Source organism: Triticum urartu, chromosome 1 (genome assembly GCF_003073215.2).
Source record: "Triticum urartu cultivar G1812 chromosome 1, Tu2.1, whole genome shotgun sequence".
NCBI classification, from domain to species: Eukaryota; Viridiplantae; Streptophyta; class Magnoliopsida; order Poales; family Poaceae; genus Triticum; species Triticum urartu.
This window is the reverse complement of record NC_053022.1, coordinates 109031190-109046492: the sequence shown is the minus strand read 5'-3', so window position 1 is coordinate 109046492 and position 15303 is coordinate 109031190. Positions and strand designations below refer to the sequence as shown.

Here is a 15303-nt window from a genome sequence, read left to right as displayed (position 1 = left end):
GGACATTGGCGTACCTGCATATAGGCCGGAGCTGGTGACAGATTATTTAGTTTCACTTGTTATTTTATTTTATTTTTGAAAAAGAAGGCTCATCCCCGGCCTCTGCATCTGAAAGATGCATGCGACCATTAATCTTGGGCTGGTCTAATCTTGCGTGTCTACATCAATCATAATTCCTATTGTCAACTGCATAGAAATTTCGTTCCATATATATTATGGGGTGGAAGGGCACCACCTTTTACCGCCCGAACGCGCTCGGTACCCTTCACCGGTACGCGTCGTGACCATCGTCTCAGGTCAACAACTACTACCGTGCCTTCTCCCTTTTCATTTATAACCGGTCTCATTAGCAAGCTAATCACACTTATTATCTAGGATCGACATCTCTGGAGCCTGGAGACTAGGAAGGTCCTCTCAAGGTTAGTTGAGATTTTTGCCAGAAAAAGTTTCTCAATTCTTTTCATGGATGATGATGCATGACAATTATCCTCTACCTACCTTTCGCGCATACCTGAATCTCGGGTCAGTTCTTGAGACCCAAAAACTCTTTCCTTTTTATTTGTTTTATTTAGAATACAATCAAATACATACTGAAGTTGCATCATGTTATAGGGAGTAATTAGTGTCAGCTTTTTTTGGATTATTAGCGGGAGTAATTAGTTTGACGAACTCTCCTTCTTTGAGCACCGGTTCTTCCTCTGTTACAGTATCAGATGCGTTGCATATTTTCTCAGTCCTCTTGATGGGAAAGGAAGAGATGTATCCCTCCTCAACAGTATATATACTCTTCAGCTTCCCCGCAAAAAAAAAGTATACTCTTCAGCTATTATCAAAATAAAAATAAAAAACGCCTGCACTCTTCCGGGGAAAGCCTCTTTACTTTTTTTTTGTGGGAACTCTTTACTTCTTTTATGAATAACAAACACTTGTCTTGTGCCAATTTGTGTACTCCATATAGACCTGTACAATTTTTTATTCTGTTTGCCTAGGACACTTTTATGGTTGTAAACTTGCAGCGCAGTAAGTTCGACTGATTGTGTCCAGATAGAGAGGCCATAGAGTTATTGCTGTCTCAGTCCCGCATGCAGTCTAAGGTGCTAAAGGGGGCAAACTGCTGGGGTGCATGCATTAAAATTTGAATTTGGGTAAATCTGGCTCAAGTAGGTTTGAAACTTTGAATGCGATTCTGAATATCTAAATAGTTCAGATCTTGGGTATAAAATGATTTAGGAATTTCTCTTCAGAATTGTAAGTGTAATATATTGAGCAGTAAGTAAAAAAAAGAACAAAACAAGTCAGATATATTTGAATTTGATCATTTTGATTTTTGTAAAATTTGGCACAGGCTGTGAATTCCAGAAATAGAGTTTATGTAAGGAGCAGATGGTTCTGTGATGTCAACTCAAATTTTGGATCAAAGGAATAGGAGCTTCCTCAGTAGGGGTCAAGATAGCAAAGATTTCATATATAGGTTTGGAACACCTTCTTTCAAAGTATATCAAAAAGGAAAACGGTCTCTATTCAGGAAATAAAATTCAACAAGATGTCATTACATATCCGCACACATTTAGCAGCAGCGGACGAAAGGGTTACACCCATTAAGGTTTGTATATTTTTTTTAGCAATTTATTGATTTGTGTTTCTTTAGAGAATATATGACTTGCGTTTGGTGGCTAATTGATTTTCCTTTTCACCTTAGATTCCTCCATATGAAATTCGGACCAAGATCTTTTTCATGATTTACGGTATGTCCATTGATAATATAGAAGCTAATGGATTCAAATTTTATCAAGTGTTGATGGAACAATATTATCCTTGGTTTGCACAGTACATGGTCATGCAAAGGTAACACAGTTATTTGTGTTCTTCACAGTTTTGAGCAAATTTCGTAACCATGATGAATTGCGCAATTGCAGGGTATGCATCGACCCAAATTTTCATGACATATGTTTAATGTTCCTTCATAAAGTAAACTCACCAGTATTGGACATGGAAATACTGAAAGCTACATACGCGAACTGCAAGGTTATCCTCACTCTGAGAGCTACATATGAAAGATACAAAAACAATTTTTCAAGTATTATTGTGTTTGTTTATGCAGATATTATTACGATCCGATATTACCAAATCTTGTTCAGGCGAACGAACATTACTGAAAAATATAGGTATTTGGTTTGGAAAATTCGCCATTCAATGGAACCAGGACCCAAGCACTTATGTAGATGGCCTAATACCTCTTATAGTAAAGGTATTGCTTTTGCATTGGAATACGCATTTTGTGACATAATTGACGTGTGCATGCTTCTTCTGACAATGTTAATGCGGTTGCCGAGTTCAACTTCCGTGTTCTCTCTGTTCTACATGATATGTCTACCTTGTTTTGGATGGCTACTTCTAAAGTCAGAATTTCACCTATATTTAGAGATTTATTGGTGTTTAGCAATTCTCATCTTGCATGGTTTGCATTTTGGCTAATAGATAGAAAAGAGGGCAACTGTGCATATATTACAAACATGTCAAATGCCACGTCCATGGTCTGACTCTTCTACCGAAACTATTTTTGCAGGCGTATCAGAAAGGGTTGATGCTTGCTGTAGTTCAATTCATTTCAAAGGTGTGCATAATTTGCATCAGTCCCATTTCTCTATAACATGTTATTTGGGATTGCTTGGTATCATGACCAATGGTTGCTCTGCAGATTCTTGAACCTTGCCAGCCAACTATTAGTGTTCGGACAATGGAGATTCTTAGTCTACTTGCTGAGATCTATACAAAGCCAGACCTCCAACTTTCTCTGGAATATAACATAGAGGTTGCAATTTTTTTTTCATGTAGACTTTCTGGTTGTACATGTATATTTACTCTGTTACACAATATATATGTCTTTATGAATGTAGGTCTTGTTTAAGAACTTTGGCGTGGATGCAGAACATACCAAAACAAATTACCTTCTTAAAGATGTAAAACTTGAAGTTGCGGGAAATCAAGAGTTTGCAGTGAAAGACGCTGTGCATGTACCAACATGGTTGTGTCCGGCTTTTCTTGATCAGGTTTGTTTTGTGTCCACTCTAATTATTGGCTTTAAGAGACTCAGTTTATTGTTAACCTAGATATTGAAGCCAGGGTATGTTCTACTAACTCGGCTCGGCTTACCAGAGGTTTTACCTTATATTAGTCCTCATTGGAGCCTACTTGGTAACCACTTGGTAGTTCTAGGGTATTTAACATGGCAATACTTGGGAGGCACCCAAAAAAGGCATGAAAAATCTTGAGGAAATCCACAACAACAACACATTATTATATGCATCTCCATGACATAAATGTTCAAAGCAAATCTATTCAGCTTACTGTGAGTTGAGGAAGAAAAAACCTAAAACAACTAGGAAGTAGATCTTTTCAGTGTGAGTAGTGTTTGTGGAACGAGCCCAAATTCGATTGTCAACATGGGAGAATTTGGATAGGTCCTTTGAAATTAATAGTTGACAAGGTTTTCATCTTTGATTTGAGCTATGTTCTCCCCATCCAACATTGTTGATCTCTATTTAGCAATGTGCTTTCTAGTAATTAAAACTTGTCATCATTTGTGTTATTTTGCAAGTTAGTTTAGCGCCTTTAAACTCATCATATTTTTTTAGTGAAATTGTATGCCTAGTACAATTTTTTTACTCAAATCACACAACTATCATGAATAAAGTTCGAACATAGCAATTTGTCAAGAATTCTACATGGGTGTGTGGGTCGTTGGTATGTGCTTGTGTGTGCATCCATCCTCCATGGTCTATGCATTATACACATACATCGATACTCATTTGAGTGACATGCCATTCAATCAAAATTGAAGGGAGTGCACTACTAAAGCCAAGTTAGTAGCCTCTAAAGAAAACTAAGACAAAATTATGACCACAACACTTGTCCCGTCACTTCGCACCACCAATTATATTAGTAGCTGATTATTTAACCACCAATCTGGCAAAGCACTTTGGAAAAAGGGTTCTCTCTCATTTTATTTTGCAAATACAATGTTATGATAATGAATGGGAAAAATAATCACTCATTTATCTATTCAATTGCTAATAGTTAACACTCTGGAAGACTCACACCTCCAATTATTGATAAATACAAGCATTGATAACCAAATAACATTTACATGGATTGATCATTCGCTTTCTCCGCTTCTAATTGAGTGACCGCAAATGGTGTTGGCATCCCTTTATTTTCTTTGTATTACACTTCAAGTCCTTGTGAGTTGTAATGAGTGCATATATTGTTTATCAACCATTGCTTGTCTGACCTCATCACATACTTATTATTTTCGCATGCTTTTATGCACAAACAGGAAGGGGAGGCATCTATGCCACTCACCCAGTACATCACTAGTCTGAAACCAATCATGCACACTGTCAAGCTTGTTGGTGAGATGAGAAACCATTGGTTTTATTGGGTGGTAGCGGAAAAGGCCAAGAGCCTCATGGCATCAATTATCAGAGCACTACACAATCTTCATGAAGTTAATATATGTCCTGTACAGTTTTATGCATCAAACATTGTCGTGACATATTACGGGAGAGTGAGGTAGCGGAAAAGGCCAAGAGCCTCATGGCATCAATTATCAGAGCACTACACGATCTTCATGAAGTTAATATATGTCCTGTACAGTTTTATGCATCAAACATTGTCGTGACATATTACGGGAGAGTGAAAATCAGAGCTGCATGTTTCAAGAAGACCGTTCCTATGGTGCGCAAAAACTATGAGGATGCCAGCAATATTATTATGGACACACTGTTTGCTGACTACAAGCTAACTATTATCCCCAAAGATGTTGTTCATCTACTTTCATTGATGAAGTCTCCCATTGCAACAGGTATGAAGTATGTGATAGGGACGCACGCCTCTCTTATTCCTCTTGGGAACAGGTTTCAATTCTATCTGGATATGTGCGACCATATTACATCTGTGGTGGACCCTGAACTTAGGTCAAATATTCATGAAGCTCTAGATGATCCCTATGGTGAGAACTGGTCAGTATTGCTGAAATATAACGTTTTGCTGAAGGAGTCATTCTACAGATCCGGGTCGTCATACAATACCAAAAAAGGAGCCATTGAATTTATGAGGTTTTATAGGAACACGCTTGCACACAGAATGGATAAATGGAAGAAACCGTTGCAGAATGTTGGAGATTTCAGAACATTGATATACACTAAAGAGGATATTGAAATGATCTTACTGGTTACCTATCCAATGATCCTGCCGAGAATGCAAGAAGAACTCCAGAATCATAAGCGACTGAAGGATTTGAATCTTCATAACCTAAACTTCAAGTAACTCCAGCTTTTGTACTGTAAGTGTAACTGGTAACTGTGTGATGTTGTAATCCAACAATAAACTTTGATTTTTCTAAGCTACAAAGGTTTGAAAGAATATCTTAAGTGAGTTGTTGTATTTATCATGCTTCATTCTGAATTTTTGAGAATATTGTTTTATAATGATGAAGATGTTTTTCGAAAATATGTGTGTGTGCCCTTGGTGTCGGGGATTACCCCGCGGTATGACCCGGCCGGAGATATGACCCGGCTGGGACTTGGCATCTCATTGGTAAGCCGGCAGATTGTTTAAACCAGAGGTTAAGCCAGCGGGAACAGTTAAGCAGGTTAAGCCGGCAGACACAGTCATGTAACCCGGCAGACACAGTCATGTAACCCGGCAGACACAGTCATGTAGCCCGGCAGACACAGTCATGTAACCCGGCAGACACAGTCATGTAAGCCAGATAGTTAAACAGATAGTTAAACAGACAGTTAAGTCAGACAGTTAAGCCAGACAGTTAAGCCGGACAGTTAAACCAGATGGTAAGCCAGATTGTAAGTCAACAGTTAAGAAGCCCGAAACGTTAAGAAGCCCATGGAGAGAAGATAGAATAGTTAAGTCTTAAAGTCCGAGTTAAACTCTACATGTAACCCCTCCCTTCAACATATATAAGGAGGGACAGGGCACCCCAAGAGGGACAAGTTGAATAATCATTAAGTCTAGACACAACTAGGAGAGCCGGAGTTACGACGACTCCCTAATGATGATAATGAGATCTAGCCATAAACAGTATGTAGGATTGTTACCGGATGATGTTTCCCGGGGCCCGAAGCTGTCTAAATCTTCGCCTTGCATATTGCGTCACTCGATTCCGATCAACCCCTTCAAGCTACCGCATAAATGCGTTGGCCTCACGATTAAGTCCTCACACTACGACATCTGACGTGACGTTTCCACGACAGTTGGCGCCCACCGTGGGGCCTGCGCACGGTGGTGTTGAGTTCTTGAAGGGATCTTTTTCAGGGTTCGAGAAATTCGCAATCTTCCGGATGAGGAAAAGATCGGTTTTGGAAAGATCAACATCAACTTGGAGGTTACTAGATCAAGATCAGAAATTTTTATGGGCATCATCCATCAGTTTTGTTGACAGGATCATCAGAGAAGATCCCAAAGATTTAGCATGAGCCGCTGCGTTTATCAACAGGATCAATCTGCTACCATGAGACGAGCAAAATTAAAATAAAGACCCGGAGGAAGACCCAGGTGTGGACGGGTCAAATCCGTCTTCAACTCCGATCCGTTGATTGCCAAAAAGCCGCCTCCTCTATTTGGCAGCCGGGGTCACCTCTGAGCCGCCGGCATGTTTAGAGCCAGCCACGGCCACCTCGACCGCAGCTCCGTCCTGAGCCGCCCGCCACCGGTACATTCCTGATGCCGCCGCCGGACAAGCCGTCGCTATGGTTTCGCCTCCAACTCTCACGGCCTCCACCAAGCTGCTAGATCAGCCGCGCCTTACCGGCCTTGTCTCCGAGCCGGACTGCGCCTCGCGAGGGGTTTCCTAGAAGCGACGTTCCCACCGCGTCCGATCGGTCATTCCATCTTTTTGCGGGCCTCCTGAACCCACCACATCGCATCAAGCTGCCGGAACTGAGCTGCCTCTACCATAGACGAGACTTGTTAGATGGGAGCACGGATGAAAGCATGAAGAGGGAATAGGTAAGCATGGAGAGGCCGCATGGGAGCATGGAAAGTGGAACATGCGGCCTCTGCAGCGCGCTGTCCCACTTTGCGTGTGATCCGTTCACGCTGGCTCCGCCCTGCCCCGACCCGCGCGGCCGTACTCTCCCGCCGCCGTGGCTCTCTCCATTGGGGTCACTACCTCCGCGGCCGTTCACTACCTCCGCTGGGGTCGCGCCAAGCCGCCCGGCCGCTTCAAGTCGCCATTGCCGTGACCCGCCTCGCCTCCACTACCGCGGTTCTGCTATGGCCAGCGCAGTTTTTTGCCGTTACGGCCTCAAGCCGGTGTCCCCGAGCTGCCTCCTCCACCATGATTCTTCGCCGTCGCCAGGACTCCCTGCACTGCCCATATTCTGCCACAACCGGCTCTCCGAGTCTTCAGCTCGGCCTCGCGTTGCCCGTGAGTCGCCCCGATTCAGCGCGCCCTTACTTCTGCCACGTATCCGGCCGCGAGGCGGATCACCTCCATCAAATTTGCCGAACCGCCGCAGCCTCGTCCAGCATCGCCCAGTGGCCAAGAGCCGCCGCAGCACTAGCAGGCCTCGGGCCACCCCTGCATGTGGGTTGTTTTCTCTACGGTCTCACCTCGCCGGTTTGCCGCTGCCTCCACCGGCTTGCCGCCTCATCTCACCAGGGTACGTCCGCCATCACGTTTCGAGCCGACCCCAAGCCATTTCGCTGGTCTGCCTCTTCTACTCCAAGTCGCGGTCTCCCCTGGCTAAGTCATCTGTTAGCAATCGCCGTTATCCACCCGGCGACCCTGCCGCGCGATGAGCTGCCGTCTGCCATCGTGCCATGCTCCGCACCGAACCGCCGTAGCCCTGCCTCGTCAGTGTACATCTGCCTCGGTCAACACATTGACCCGTCGCGGTCTTCTGCCACCTCAAATCGCCGCCACGCCTTGAGCCGCCGTGCCGTGGCTCGGCCGCGCGCCCCGCCTCCACCGGTGCTTCTTCGAGTCGGGCTCGGGGTTGACCCCGCCTCTGAATCGTTGGACACGCCGTTTCTGATCCGAGTCGCCGCCTCTGAAGCCGCCTCGCTGTTGGGGAAAATTTTGAACTGGCCCCGGCTCTGAGCCGCCGTGCCCGAGCAGGAGAGCGACGCCTGTGAGCCGTCTCCGCTCCACTGCCGTTACCGCCGAGCCGATGTGGCCGGTTTGACGCGCCGCCTCCGTCAGCTCGTCACCCGTCTTCACCGGCGGGTCCTACTGTTCCTTTTTTCTGCTATGAGCTGGCTTCACCGAGTCGCCGCCGGGTCACCGCTGAGTGGCCTTGCCTACGCCGCTGCCGCTTCTAGCAACCCGTTGTCGCACCGTGAGCCGGCCATGTTGCGGCCTGACAGAGCCGGATCAGCACCGTGCCTTGTTCCATCTCTCGAGCCCCGCCTCACGCCACCACCGCCGTCGCACTTCAACGCCATGGATCGCTGTGTTGAATCGGCCCTGAGCAACCTCATCTACGAGCCGCCACCCGGCCGCTTCTACATCTGCTGGTCTCCGCATCGGTTTCAAGTCCGAGTCGACGGCCGCCTCGTTCCTAAACCACCACGGTCTGCGTGGCCTTCGAGCCTTGCGGATTTGCCATCGCCGAGCTGCAACAACTTTGACCCCTAGCCGTCACCATGACCCGATTCCGCATCGCTGTTTCCTACGGCCTCTCGGCGCCCTGAGCCGCCGTAGCAGTCTCTGCCTTCGCCGCGGCCTTGCGTCTCCGAGCTGCCCCCGATCGGCCTCGTGCCGCTGCGACATCTACAACAGCCGCCGCTGTAGCCTGCTTCAATGCACCGTCGCCGCCTCGAGCCAGTCCGCCGGGTCACCTATGAGCCGCCTTGGCCTTCCCGCGTTGTTGGCGAAGCCACCTTGAGCCGACCTAGCCGTGTTCTGTCCCTTTGGGGCTGAGTCGCCTCCGAGCACTCTTGTATTTGCTGCAGGCATCAGCGGCAGCCACCGCAGCCAGGTTTCGCCGAGCCGCCTCCGTTGCTGGTTGTCATTTCCTCTGATTCTTCAGTCGGCCGAGCTGCATGTTAAAATCTTCAGTTGTTCCGAAGATTATACCGTGAAATTTTCTGGCTTTGGAGTGGAAGTTAATGGTCCTGGCATGTTAACATCTTCCACTCTGTTGCCATTGCCGAGTTGCCGGGTTGCGAGCCTATTTTGAGACCGTTTTCCTCGCACCCGTCTCCGAGCAGCTGCACCTTGAGCAGCTGCATCTGCCTCTAAGTACAAGATGAAACTGAAAGATCACTTGCCGCTTTCAAACATATGGAGGAAGGAACTTGGCTTTCGCAATAAAAAACTGAAAGCATCATATATATTTGAAGTCTGCTTCACCGCTATAGTATTTGGGGAGATAAGAACAGTATGATATTTGTGGTGCCACTACACATCCAAGTTGCTCAGGGAATACACACACAGGTTGCAGATGCATTTCTATGGTTGGCTTTAACCATGCTCTTCAGTAGTAGGTTGTCCGGTGAATTGACACAGCTGTTCGTTTTGAAGATAAACTTGTTTGATAGCCACAGTGGTGAATCTTGCAGTGGAGCTACTGAACTGCAATCAGATACTTACAGAGACTCAGAAGGATCACTGTTTCGCGCTTCCCCTGCTCACATTGAGCCGGCCTCCGGCTCTGCCTGCTCCCCAACAGCCACCGCGCACACAGAAGAGGAGAAGTAGAAAGGTGCTCGTATGAGGAGCTGACAAAAACCAGCATGGATTGGTCAAACATCCGGATGGATTATGCGAAGAACACAAATGATCACTGTACATATGGCAATGATTGTGAGCCGCCGCGGTCTCCGTTTCAGCTGCGGTTTTTGTGCCTACAACCGCGTTATATTGAGCCGCCGTGCTGCTCCCTTCTTGTGCGCTTGTATTGGTTGGAACAACAGAAAGAAAAGTCAAAGTCCAAAAAAAGGGGGGTCAAACATGACCCGGAGGATTACTTCTGAGCTGCACAGTGCGGCGCTTCAAACCGCCACCTCTGTCGTTGCTGCAACCTACAGCTAATACTTTTTCATAAAAAATATCAGGTGAAAGCCATCCTGTCAAAGTTTTTATTGATACATTTTTATTGTCTTCGAGAACAATTACTCTCGTTTGTCTAATTTTTTATACAGAATTCATCATTACAAAAGAGGCCATCAAGCTATGGCCCTTGCCCACACCGGACGGGTCAATTTTAACCCACCGAGATTCAACATATTCCAGCAATCCATTGGTCATATTATGGTCAAGCATGGAGAGTCTCAACCCAACCCCTCGAGTAGTCTTAAGACTCGGGGGCTACGATGACATGACTTAGCAAACATTGTGAGATTCAAGACCCTGGGTCATCGGAGGGAAAAATAACCCGGACCCGAGGCTACTGCCACATTGGTGCAAAATTAAAGGCCACCAGAAAATTTTTGGCTCAAAATGAAGATCCCTTTTGGGTCCGACTTGGATCGTATTCGAATCAGCGTCGTTAAAAACCTCTCAAGGTCATTTGGGGGCTTCCTGTTCAAACATAGGTCATATTCAAACCAAAGAGAACACAGCTGTCGGTACCCTCTTGATCGGCACACTGCCAAACTCACTAGGGGGCTTCCTGATCGTATTCGAATTATAGCTTAACCCCTTTTGGGTCCGACTTGGATCGTATTCGAATCAAGGTCGTTAAAAACCTCTCAAGGTCATTTGGGGGCTTCCTGTTCAAACATAGGTCGTATTCGAACCAAAGAGAACACAACTGTCGGTACCCTCTTGATCGGCACAACGCCAAAGCCACTGGGGACTACATGATCGTATTCGAATCCTAGCTTAACCCCTTTGGAAGGGTTTATTAATCGTATTCGAATCATAAGCCTCATTTTTTCTCTGTTTGCCTTAAGTCTTTTGGAAACAATCTTTGGTTTTGTCTTGAGATTTTTTTGTTCATATCTGAAGCATATATGTGGTTTTGATTAACCCGGCTTGACTTTGGATGATAAGTCGCCATATATGACAATCATAAACATTTGGAAGTTTTTTGGCTTCTAAAGATTGGGTTATCACCCTTACTGCACAGGTATCCTAAACAGGCAGTACGATTCAATATCACAGGAATCGGTTTTTCAAACCGGGTTATATTATTCAAATCTTTAATAGCCAACATGGCTGGATTATTATTATGGTTATCAATAACCAATATTACAATTGAGGTTTTCAAAGTCGCTTCAGCGCAATGGATATTATCAATGGATATAATTTATTCTACAATGGAAGGAATAGTCCCGAGTCGCTGCAGGCTTACGACCCGGCACTTGGGGGCTACATTATTCAAATTGAGATTATATCAAATATGCAAGTCTCATGTCACTACCAGCATGCACCATGACACTTGGGGGCTAATGTAAAGTCATTTTTTACTGGCCTTAGTATTGAAGACCCGGCTCATCACATCATAATGAGCCGGCTCTTGAGGGCTACCAATTGCTCCTGTCAAAAATTATATTGAAGGTACATAAATTTTATTCCATTATATTGAAGGGTCCAAAGCTCTTATTGGATTTCTTCAAGGTTGCAACATTTATATTGAAACAAGTCTTAAGCTATCACTATGTTTCTCCTCTTAAGACTTGGGGGCTATAGGTAATATGGATGAGGGAGAGAAATCTTCAAAATTCTCAGTTTTTGTGACGCCCCCGATTTAATCGTACACTAATCATACACGCAAACGTGTACGATCAAGATCAGGAACTCACGGGAAGATATCACAACACAACTCTACAAATAAAATAAGTCATACAAGCATCATATTACAAGCCAGGGGCCTCGAGGGCTCGAATACAAGAGCTCGATCATAGACGAGTCAGCGGAAGCAACAATATCTGAGTACAGACATAAGTTAAACAAGTTTTCCTTAAGAAGGCTAGCACAAACTGGGATACAGATCGAAAGAGGCGCAGGCCTCCTGCCTGGGATCCTCCTAAACTACCTCTGGTCGTCGTCAGCGGGCATCACGTAGTAGTAGGCACCTCCGGTGTAGTAGGAGTCGTCGTCGAAGGTGGCGTCTGGCTCCTGGGCTCCAACATCTGGTTGCGACAACCAGGTAGAAGGGATAGGGGGAAACGAGGGAGAAAGCAACCGTGAGTACTCATCCAAAGTACTCGCAAGCAAGGAGCTACACTACATATGCATGGGTAAATGTGTAAAGGGCCATATCGGTGGACTGAACTGCAGAAAGCCAGAATAAGAGGGGGATAGCTAATCCTGTCGAAGACTACGCTTCTGGCCACCTCCATCTTGCAGCATGTAGAAGCGAGTAGACCGAAGTCCTCCAAGTAGCATCGCATAGCATAACCCTAACCGATGATCCTCCCCTCGTCGCCCTATGAGAGAGCGATCACCGGTTGTATCTGGCACTTGGAAGGGTGTGTTTTATTAAGTATCCGGTTCTAGTTGTCATAAGGTCAAGGTACAACTCCAAGTCGTCCTGTTACCGAAGATCACGGCTATTCGGATAGATTAACTTCCCTGCAGGGGTGCACCACATACCCCAACACGCTTGATCCCATTTGGCCGGACACACTTTCCTGGGTCATGCCCAGCCGTGGAAGATCAACACGTCGCAGCCCCACCTAGGCACAACAGAGAGGTCAGCACGCCGGTCTAAACCTAAGCGCACAGGGGTCTGGGCCCATCGCCCATAGCACACCTGCACGTTGCGAACGCGGCCGGAAGCAGAACTAGCCCCCTTAATACAAGAGCAGGCTTACGGTCCAATCCGGCGCGCGCCACTCAGTCGCTGACGTCACGAAGGCTTCGGCTGATACCACGACGCCGGGATACCCATAACTACTCCCGCGTAGATGGTTAGTGCGTATAGACCAAATGGCCAGACTCAGATCAAATACCCAGATCTCGTTAAGCGTGTTAAGTGTCCGCGAACGCCGACCAGGGCCAGGTCACCTCTCTCCTAGGTGGTCTCAACCTTCCCTATCGCTCCGCCACAAGGTAACTGTCGGGGGCCGTCGGGAACCCAGGCCCACCACTACCTGGGTGGAACCACCTGCCCCTTCAGCCCCCATCTCCGAACAGTATCACAGGTAAGGTAACTGTGTAAAGTATATTGTATATGCCCGTGATCACCTCCCGAAGTGATCACGATCCAGTAGTATAGCATGACAGACGGACAAGAGTGTAGGGCCACTGATGGAACACTAGCATCCTATACTAAGCAGTAGGATAGCAGGTAAAGGTAACAACAGTAGTAGCAAGGACAGGCTATGCAGCAGTATAGGATTAACTGAAAGCAGTAACATGCTACACTACTCTAATGCAAGCAGTATAGAGAAGAATAGGCGATATCTGGTGATCAAGGGGGGGGGGCTTGCCTGGTTGCTCTGGCAAGAGAGAGGGGTCGTCAACACCGTAGTCGTACTGGGTAGCAGCGGCGTCGGTCTCGATGTCTAGCGAGAGAAGAGGGGGAAGAAACAATAAATATAATGCAAACAAATGCATGGTGATGCATGACATGACAAGTAACGGCGTCAGAGGTGCCCTAACGCGGTAGTAGGTGATACCTGTGAAGGGGGATGACATTCGGGAAAGTATCCCCGGTGTTTCGCGTTTTCGGACAGATGAAACGGAGGGGGAAAGTTGCGTGTTCGCTATGCTAGGGATGCGTGGCGGACGAATGGGCTGCGTATCCGAATTCGTCTCGTCGTTCTGAGCAACTTTCATGTACAAAGTATTTTCATCCGAGCTACGGTTTATTTTATATTAATTTTAAAAAGATTTAAATCATTTTCTGATTTTAATTATTTATTTAATTCTAACATTTTCCAAAACAGTGAATGATGATGCAGGCATGACATCAGGGTGATGTCAGCAGGTCAACTGGTCGGTTGACCAGAGTCAAAGCTGACTTGTGGGTCCAGAGGGACCCACGTGTCATTGACTGTTAGTTAATTAACATTAGTTAATTGGGTTAACTAGATATTTAGGTTAATTAAACATAATTAACCTAATTAATTATGTTAATTAATTAATTAATAATTTTATTAATTATTATTTTTAAACCTTTTTTTGTTTTTGTTTTATCCTGCCCAAAAGGGGAGTGGGGCCCCAACGTCAGTGGCTCTGGGAGCCTTAACGGGCACGGGGCTAGCGGGGCATCGAGCGAATGGGCGTTGCGGGCGTCAGCCCGTTTGGGCGCCTGCCCAAGCCAGTGGAGGCGCTGGGGCGCCGGCGGCTACGGCGAGGTGCGCCAGGCAGGAGGCGGTAGGGTGAACGGCCACGGGCGAAGCGGTTGGGGCGGCGGCCATGGAGGAGCCGAGAGGCGGCGGGACGGTGCAGGGCACCGGCGGCAGCGACGGCTGGAGTGGCAGCAACGGCAGAGGAGCGGGGCTCGCGGGAATCCGCAAGGTGCGGCCACGCACGAGCGCGCGCGCAACGCAGCGCCACCGGGAGGCGCTGTAGGGGACGGGCGTGGCGACGGCCGCGGGGACTAGCAGAGGCGGATGGCAAGCAGCGCTAGCAACGGGGAGAGTCGGCGCAGGCGACGGGTGTAGAGGGGAAGGCGCGCGTGGGCGTGCGGTAGCCGCGACGGGGCGCGACCACGCAGAGGCGGGCGCGGCGATGGGACGGCGTGGGGTGCAGCGTACGGAGGGGGGAGACAAACGGGGGCCGATGGGGAGCTCACCCCCGTTGACGAGAAGATGGCGGCGAGGCTTGATGGAGCTCGTCGGGGAGGAGGACGGGGACGATGCGCGTCGATGGATGACGGAGAGCGGTCCGGCGATGATGTGGTCGACGTAGTTCCGGCGGCGGCGGGTCGATCCCGCGAGGGAGAGGTGCGGGAGGTTTGGCGGCGGCAGCGGGCATCCGGGCGACGACGAGGTGCGGCAGGGTGGCGCGTCGCATCGGCGTCGGCGAGGTCGCGGGGGGCGTGCGGGATCGGGGCGATCCCGATCTAGATCGAGGAGGAGAGGGCGATGGGGGGGCGAGTGGGTGCGTGGGGGCTAGGGTTTCAGGGGCATGGGGGGGTTAAGTGAGCGGTGGTGGGCCTTGGCCCAGTTGGGCCTATGGCCGGCCTGGCTAGCTGGGCCGAATGGCCTAGGGGGAGGTTCTGTTTATTATTATTTTTTCGTATTTATTTGTTTTCTGTTTATTAGTTTTCTATTTTATTTTCTATATATTTTGCTTTATAAAATATACAAGTAGTATCTAAATTAGTGTTTACAAAATACCCCAATGCCACAAAATGTTTGGTGACAAAATAAAATAGTTTA

General features: G+C 47.3%; 1 protein-coding gene across 5 annotated transcripts; it reads left to right on the top strand.

Moving 5' to 3' along the window:
- The first annotated feature begins 231 nt into the window (after positions 1-231).
- On the top strand, positions 232-5511 carry LOC125550784 (CCR4-NOT transcription complex subunit 1-like). 5 transcript variants are annotated; one of them, XM_048713898.1, is made up of 11 exons: positions 232-296; positions 376-419; positions 1360-1603; positions 1700-1845; positions 1917-2025; positions 2102-2248; positions 2567-2614; positions 2699-2812; positions 2898-3050; positions 4337-4444; positions 4573-5511. In XM_048713898.1, exons 3-11 carry the CDS (start codon positions 1544-1546, stop codon positions 5326-5328), a joined length of 1641 nt encoding a protein of 546 aa, XP_048569855.1. In that variant the 5' UTR covers positions 232-296; positions 376-419; positions 1360-1543; the 3' UTR covers positions 5329-5511. The 5 variants fall into 5 exon arrangements, with proteins under 5 accessions (XP_048569855.1, XP_048569836.1, XP_048569863.1 ...); XM_048713879.1 differs by having other exon boundaries at positions 249-296; positions 1346-1603; XM_048713906.1 differs by having other exon boundaries at positions 249-296; positions 1346-1603; positions 4337-4715.
- The last annotated feature ends 9792 nt before the right edge of the window (positions 5512-15303 follow it).

Bases quoted from the DNA above. Each gene is read 5' to 3' on its own strand.
- LOC125550784 (XM_048713898.1), top strand. From the start codon at position 1,544: ATGTCATTACATATCCGCACACATTTAGCAGCAGCGGACGAAAGGGTT. The intron at 2,249-2,566 runs GTATTGCTTTTG...CTATTTTTGCAG, and splicing joins TAATACCTCTTATAGTAAAG to GCGTATCAGAAAGGGTTGAT. The intron at 2,813-2,897 runs GTTGCAATTTTT...TTATGAATGTAG, and splicing joins CTCTGGAATATAACATAGAG to GTCTTGTTTAAGAACTTTGG.